Here is a 6,553-nt window from a genome sequence, read left to right as displayed (position 1 = left end):
GGCTGTAGCTGGGGCCAGCACGGCTCACTCCCGAGGGAGTGTCGGCAGCACTGGAAGCCCAAGGCTTCCCGGCGCCCCAGCCAGCCCCGCAGCAAACCCGCACCCTCCCACGGCTGGCCCTGCCTCGGGCGAGCCTGCAGCCCTGGCGGGAACCCGGGCAGGGACCTGCGGTGAGGAAACCTGGAGGAGGACGTGAGGAGGGCGGCGGTGCCGGGGCCAGCACCGCGGCCGTGTGTCCGCCGGGCGAGCCCGGGGAGCGGCGGGGAGAGAGAGGCGCGGCCGGCCCGGGCGCCCGGCGCGGGCAGGGGCAGAGGCAGCGGCGCCGCGCCTCGGACTCCGCCTCACCGGCACCGAGCTCCCCTCCCTCCCTCGCTCGCTCGCTCCCTCCTCCAGCGCCAGGCTCGCAGCGGCGGAGCATCGCGGCGGCGGCGGCAGCACCCGCCCTTCCCGGCCGGCCGGCGGCGCGCACCGCCCCCCCCGCTCCCACACGCAGCCCGCCGGCGGCGATCCGGAGCCCTCCGCGCCACCGCACCCCCGCCCCGCACGCCCACCGCCGGGAGGATGGGCTGCGGGCGGCGGCGCGGCAGCCCCTGAGCTCCCCGAAGCCGCGGAAACAAAGGGAGCGAGCAGCGGCAGCACCGGGCCGGGGTGGATGCAAGCAACCATGAAAGGCTGGGTCTCCGCCTCCTCCGCTGCTGCCAGAGAGCTGCCGGCTGCCGCTGCTCGGAGGACTACCCTGTGAAGGGGGCGGAGGAGAGGCTGGCTGGGTTCGCCGTGCAAAGGTAGAAGGTGTAAGGGAGAGGCGGAAAGAAAATGTCTTCTTCGGTGGGGCCCCGCGGCCCTCGCCCGCCCACGGTGCCTCCCCCGATGCAGGAGCTGCCCGACCTGAGCCACCTGACAGAGGAGGAGAGGAACATCATCATGGCAGTGATGGACCGGCAGAAAGAGGAGGAAGAAAAAGAAGAGGCCATGCTCAAGTAAGCAGACGCTAGTCATTCATTCATTCAGGCACTCATTCATGCACCGATCGCCGGCGGGTGATCATAGCGCCGGCGGCGCTGCCACAGCGGGAGCCGGCCGGTGCCCGGAGCCGGCTTCGCCCAGCTCGGCGGGGCTGGCGCCGCGGAGCCCCGGTCCCGCTCCGCTCCCGGCCCATAACTTCCTCCTTCCCCACCCCGGGCAGCTCCTCCCGAGGCAGCACCGCTGGGGGAGCCCGGCACGGCGGGACGGAGCGGGACGGCGGCCCTCCCCGCCCCGAGGGAGCCGGCGGCACAGGGCGGGCGGCAACCCCGACACGGGGGTGAGGGGCGAGGTGGGATTCCTTTGGGGTCCCCAAAACCCCGCCTCTGCCAGGAGGGGCCGCTGGGTGGGGTTTCCCTCCGTGCGGGAGCCTCCGCGGCTGCCGTGCTGCCCCCGCCTGGCTCGGCCCCCGCTGCCGCCCGCCGCGGGGCCGGGGCGGCTGCCCCCGCCCGGCACACCCCCGGCCCCCGCTCCGCCCGCCGGTCCCGCCGGCCCCGGCCCCGGCCCGCTCGCTCGCCGCTGGTTCCAGGGCGGGCAGCCACGGGCAGCAGAGCGCCGTGGGGCAGCAGGGCGTTCGTAATTAGGAAATAGATGGAATTAGTCGCACTGCTCATCATTCCAGCGGGCGGGCGGGCGTGCGTGCGAGCGAGGTGGCGGGACGGCGGGGGAGTGGGTTTATCCCGCTGCCGGCGGCACGGGGAGGGGTGCGGGGAACGCGGGGTGTGGGTAGGTGCCATGTTTGGAAACCAGATCCCCACAGCCTCTTTTGAACCTTTTCCCTCACCCCCTCGTCCCTGCCAAACATCGCATGTGATCACATTTTTTAGCCTCCTCCGTCAGTCGGAGGCTTCGAACGTAACGTTGCTGAATCGCCTACTGCGAGTGATGAGAATAAACAGATTGGAGTCGTGGCCTGTGGAGGAGAATCACGGTTTCTCCTCTTCTGACAGCCCGTCAGGCCTGCTCGCTCCGGGCGGGAGGTGGTGGGAGAGGTGACTGGAACAGTGCAAGCCTCTGACGCCACGCAGACCCTCCGTGCCACAGGAGGTGTATCCTTACCTCACTGTCGCCTGCTTGCGTGCACCTGTGCTCGGAAGGGATGCGCTGAAGGTGTGACGTGATCTGGGTGTTTCTTTAGGCTGCATCGGAAATACCCACTTGAGCCGTGCAGGTACCAGCGCGTCCCCACGGCTGGGGACCAAACCCCCGCAGGCTCCCGACTTCGGCCCCGTATGCTGTGCGTGGTGGAGCTGGGAGAGCGTTTTAGTACATTGTTGTCCCTGTCCCTTCCTATTCGTTTTTGACTCTGAATTTTTACAGGGGCTGCTAGAGATCTGTGCAATGGTGGGTTCTGAGGCCCAGCTGCCAGCGCAGCACTGGCTGGGAGCTGTCCAGCACTGTGATGCTTGGATCTCAGTTCAAGACGAAGAGTTCAGTTTCCTGTTGCAGTTCATTGTGCTTGGGGTGTGGCTACCCTTGGAGGTGGGGTGATTGGAATGAGAAATGTTCTGTGAGAATGCATTGCGTTAGTCACTGTGGGGAAACGTGAGTGAAGGATTCCTCCTCAGTTTCTATTCATCAGAAAAAAATTAAATAAAGGAGTAGCTCAAAGGCTCTAAACTATATGTATCCTTCTGTTCCTTGTCCTTCAGCACAGCTACTTCTCTACAAATATCTAGCTTTTATTCTGTGAAGAAGATTACTGGTTCTGTGATGATGTTGTAGAGGAATACTATAAATCTTACAGTCGCTGTGAAAATTAACTACCGTTTGTAGAGATGGTATTTTCTCAGTGCTATTCTTGTTAATACTGGATGGAGAATAAATTTTCCTCCTTTTTTTGCTCCCCCTCTTTTCATTTTTTTTTTTCTTTTTGCACTGGTGTTTCCGAATTCTGGACTGATAGTTCCTTTCCTATGAGATTATGGGATCTTCAGCAGTTTCACTAAATGAACTTAGGACACTTCAAATGTAATTTTTAGAAGAGGGCAAACATGGTGCTTTGCGAATTCAACTAGAAATTACTTTATATTATCTTCAAAGGTTTGTGGTACCCAAATGTCAAAGTTTATTTCCCTACAAAAGTTCTTTCAGATAATAACAGTCTATACTCTCCACTGGCCTGAGGAATTGTGATTTTAAATAGGTTTCTGTCTTTATTTAAAGAGCCATAAGTTAAGGGAAAATACATTGGAAAACTTACAAACCTGTATACTTGCTTTACCTATATTGTTAGTTTGTAAAAATCAAGTCACAGCAAATATATTTCTTGTGGGTTATGATTCAACTCTTAGAGAGAGCCACTAGATTTTCTGAGATGATTTGCCTTTTTTGGTATGCTAAGCACTTACTTTCTTTTTGGGATAAGAGTTTTACACACCTTTCCATAGAGTAACTATTTTAAGACTGGAATTTTGGCAAGAATTTACTTCCATAATTTTATAATGAGTTGTTACAAATATACAGCGGTGCTATCAGATGACACAGCTATATTATAAAAGTCAGATATCATCACTACCCCTTCCTATTATCTTTGATAAAAGATTTTCTGATTGTCCAAACGTCTCAACAAAACTGCCACCGGTTTTCATTAAAACCACCTGGTGGAGAAATGTTTCCATCTGTAACACCCACATGCAAATCTGTAATTTTCCCTGAAAGTGAAGCTGAGAATCAGTGCTGCAAACTAGGCTACCTTCAATCCTGGGCTGATCAGAGGCCGGATATGTGCTGTCTCATGAATCATAAGGGCTAAAAAGGGTGCAGCATTTCTCTCCTGTTCTGGATGTCCTGATAGCAATGAAAGTTTCTAAAACAGTACTTGTAATTTTCCTTTCCAGCACTCCTCATAGCAGAAAACCATAGGAAGAAATATTGGTTAAATGACTATATTCTTCACACAGTGGTCATAAAGTTGTGGATCCAGGGGAAATTGAAGTGCTTGTGTGAGTGGACTACATGGATTTCAGGAGAAGTGAAAGCAGTTAGGGTCATCAGTAAAGAGGCTGTGTCCCTGCCCTCTCTGTCTTCCTGATGCCTGTTTCTGACTCTGAGCGAAAAGCCGTGCAAACCCTCTCTGCCAGTTCATGCTGACATCAGCACGTACTGCAGCGTGCCAGCCGCGAGCAGGGCGCTGTTACAGGGTGCAGGACTATGGACACTGAGCTGTTTTCACTGCCTGCACTGGAGCCTTACAAATGCATCCTTCCTTTTGAGACCACCTGCTCTCTGCTTTTCCAGGAACTTGCCCTATCTGTCAGTTTGCTGGTCTGCTGAGTTTCCTTCAGCTGTGTGGGGCTAACAGAGCTTGTCACTCCCCTAGGATAAAGATGTACATCTTATACTGGCCAGAGTGACTTTCTTTTTCTAGCCATACCTGGTCAGCGGCAGGGACCTTGTCTTCCCTGCACCCTTCTGATATCATATTTCACACTGCTGTGGGTGCTGTTTTTGGAAGGGGAACACTGTGCTGTCCTATGACTTGTTGAATACCATGGAGTAATGTGTTGAGGAGTTTGGGCTTTTGTGAAGGTTCCTTCTTTTGCATGTTTTATGAACAGGTGTTCCTTGGCTTAAGGAAAACTTTGCCATTGTCTGATTGCCTTGAAATTGCCTTCACATTCAAAGGCAAGTTCTGCATTCCTTCTGTAACAGGGACAGTGTCACTAGGTATTCCTGAGACCATATCCATGCCTTCTTTCAATGAACTGTGGTCCTAGTCTGTTGCATGGCACTGAAGACTCAAATCCACATAAACACGTTGATGCTTGCCAGGCACTAAGCAGAAACTGAAACCTCTTTAGTGCAGTCTCACAGTCTGGGAGTAGGAAGCAGGTCCTCTATCTCATCTTGGAGCTTCAGAGCTTTGTGTTTTGTTCCTCTCTGGCTGGGAGAGCATCACTTTCCTATTTGCCACACCTTTGAAAACTGCATGGAGAGCAGTCCGTTGAGTAGATGGGGCTTTACCATGGTATGCTCAACTCTCATCCACTCTTGTTTCCTTGTTTCCCTGTTTCACTTTGCCAGATTTTGTGCATATCTCTGAAGACTATAGTCTTTATTATCTCTTTTAATAGTACTTGGCCTTAGACACCCAAGCTTTTGCTGTTCTTGTATGAATAAATGTTTGCATAGAACAGTAGTAAAATGGCCTCCTCTGCAGACTAATTCACATTGGAGGCATTTTTTCCTGTTTTACTTGGTAGATACTCCTGTAGCTGGAAGGGAAGAGTTTCATGTTGAGTGGCTGATGTCTAGCCTGAAGTCCAGATATTGCCCAACAGGTGACTGATGTGACTAAAAAATTGTGAAGAAGCATGAAAGGGTAAGTTTTCAATGAGACTGAAGAGCGAAACAAACCATCATTTGCAAAAGTGTGTCTGTGTTTATAGTTTAAAGATTTAGAGTGTACATTTGAACACTAGGTAGGCTGAGACAGCTGTTTTGCTTGTGGTTATAAGGTGCTTTGAACTGAAAAAAACACAGTTATGTACAGCAAACTTCAATCATAGAGAAATCACAGAATTGTATATATGTGTGTACTTAAAGATGAGGTTTGCTTCATATGTACTTGTGTGCCTTATCTCATTGGGTTAGACAAGTACAAAGTAGAAACTACTGCAGCTGAGAACACAGTTCCAGTTCTGTTCAAATTTTGGCCAGTAATTAGGAAGTTCTTAGTTACCATATCATTCATTTGCCAGAGCAAACTTAAGTGGGGATAAAAGCTCTTACTAAGCTTCTTATGGCACATAAGAAGGCTGATTGGTGGCTGAGGTAGCAGCAGTAGTAGGAAAGTTAACTACGACATGGGAGGTGCTTTGTAGTTTTGTAACACTAATCAAGTAGCTTCAGTAGAGGGGTAGCATATACTTGAAACCTTCCTATCTTAAAAGTTATCTCAAGATTTTTCATAGAAGTTAATAAATAGGGAAAAATTGATGCTAACACCCTATTTTGACCACCTAGTATGGTACGCAAGCATAATTTTAATAAAGCTCAGATCTCTAGAATCAACAGGGATATTGCAGCTGCTCATGTTTCAGGGCTGCCAAATCCTGGTCGCTTGCAGTTGGTGAGAATATCTGTTTCAGGGTTTGCAAAGTAACTTCTCTATAATTTCCTTGGGGCACCTGGAAGCTTCCAGCCTGCACTACTGAAGATTAACTAATGACCAGGAGGCTTGTGCTCTCAACCAGTTTTCTGGAGACAATGCCTTTCCTTCTCCCTTTCTAGCACTTGGACCACACCTAACATGGTCAGAACACATTGAATACTGCTCAAAGGGGCAGCTGCTGCCATCCTCATTTTCTTACAGGCAACAGGAGGAAGTATGGTTCTAAGACCTTAGCCTGTATGCTGTAAGTCCCCAGTAATAACTGCCCTTCCACATAAAGCAGGGAAGGAAGAGGTAGGATCATTCTTCCTCCTTTCCGTTGAAACTGGGCCACTTTCCAGAAATAACAGTGAGAGTGAAGGGGCCATCTTGAGGAAGTCTGTCTTTATCTTATCTTTAGGATGAAAGGTCGAAAGC

At 51.6% G+C, this 6,553-nt stretch overlaps 1 protein-coding gene across 1 annotated transcript in view; it reads left to right on the top strand.

Annotated features, from left to right (window-relative positions):
- Positions 1-565: 565 nt before the first annotated feature.
- LOC128804590 (regulating synaptic membrane exocytosis protein 1-like) overlaps positions 566-6,553 on the top strand; it is a 110,309-nt gene continuing 104,321 nt past the window's right edge. Inside the window, exon 1 of the mRNA XM_053972464.1 lies at positions 566-977. Coding sequence (XP_053828439.1) covers positions 814-977 — 164 coding nt within the window. The 5' untranslated portion in view covers positions 566-813. The remainder of the gene's footprint in view (positions 978-6,553) is intronic.

The sequence above is a fragment of the Vidua macroura genome, chromosome 3, assembly GCF_024509145.1.
Source record: "Vidua macroura isolate BioBank_ID:100142 chromosome 3, ASM2450914v1, whole genome shotgun sequence".
In the NCBI taxonomy this organism is placed as follows: Eukaryota; Metazoa; Chordata; class Aves; order Passeriformes; family Viduidae; genus Vidua; species Vidua macroura.
This window is presented reverse-complemented; position numbering and strand designations above follow the sequence as displayed.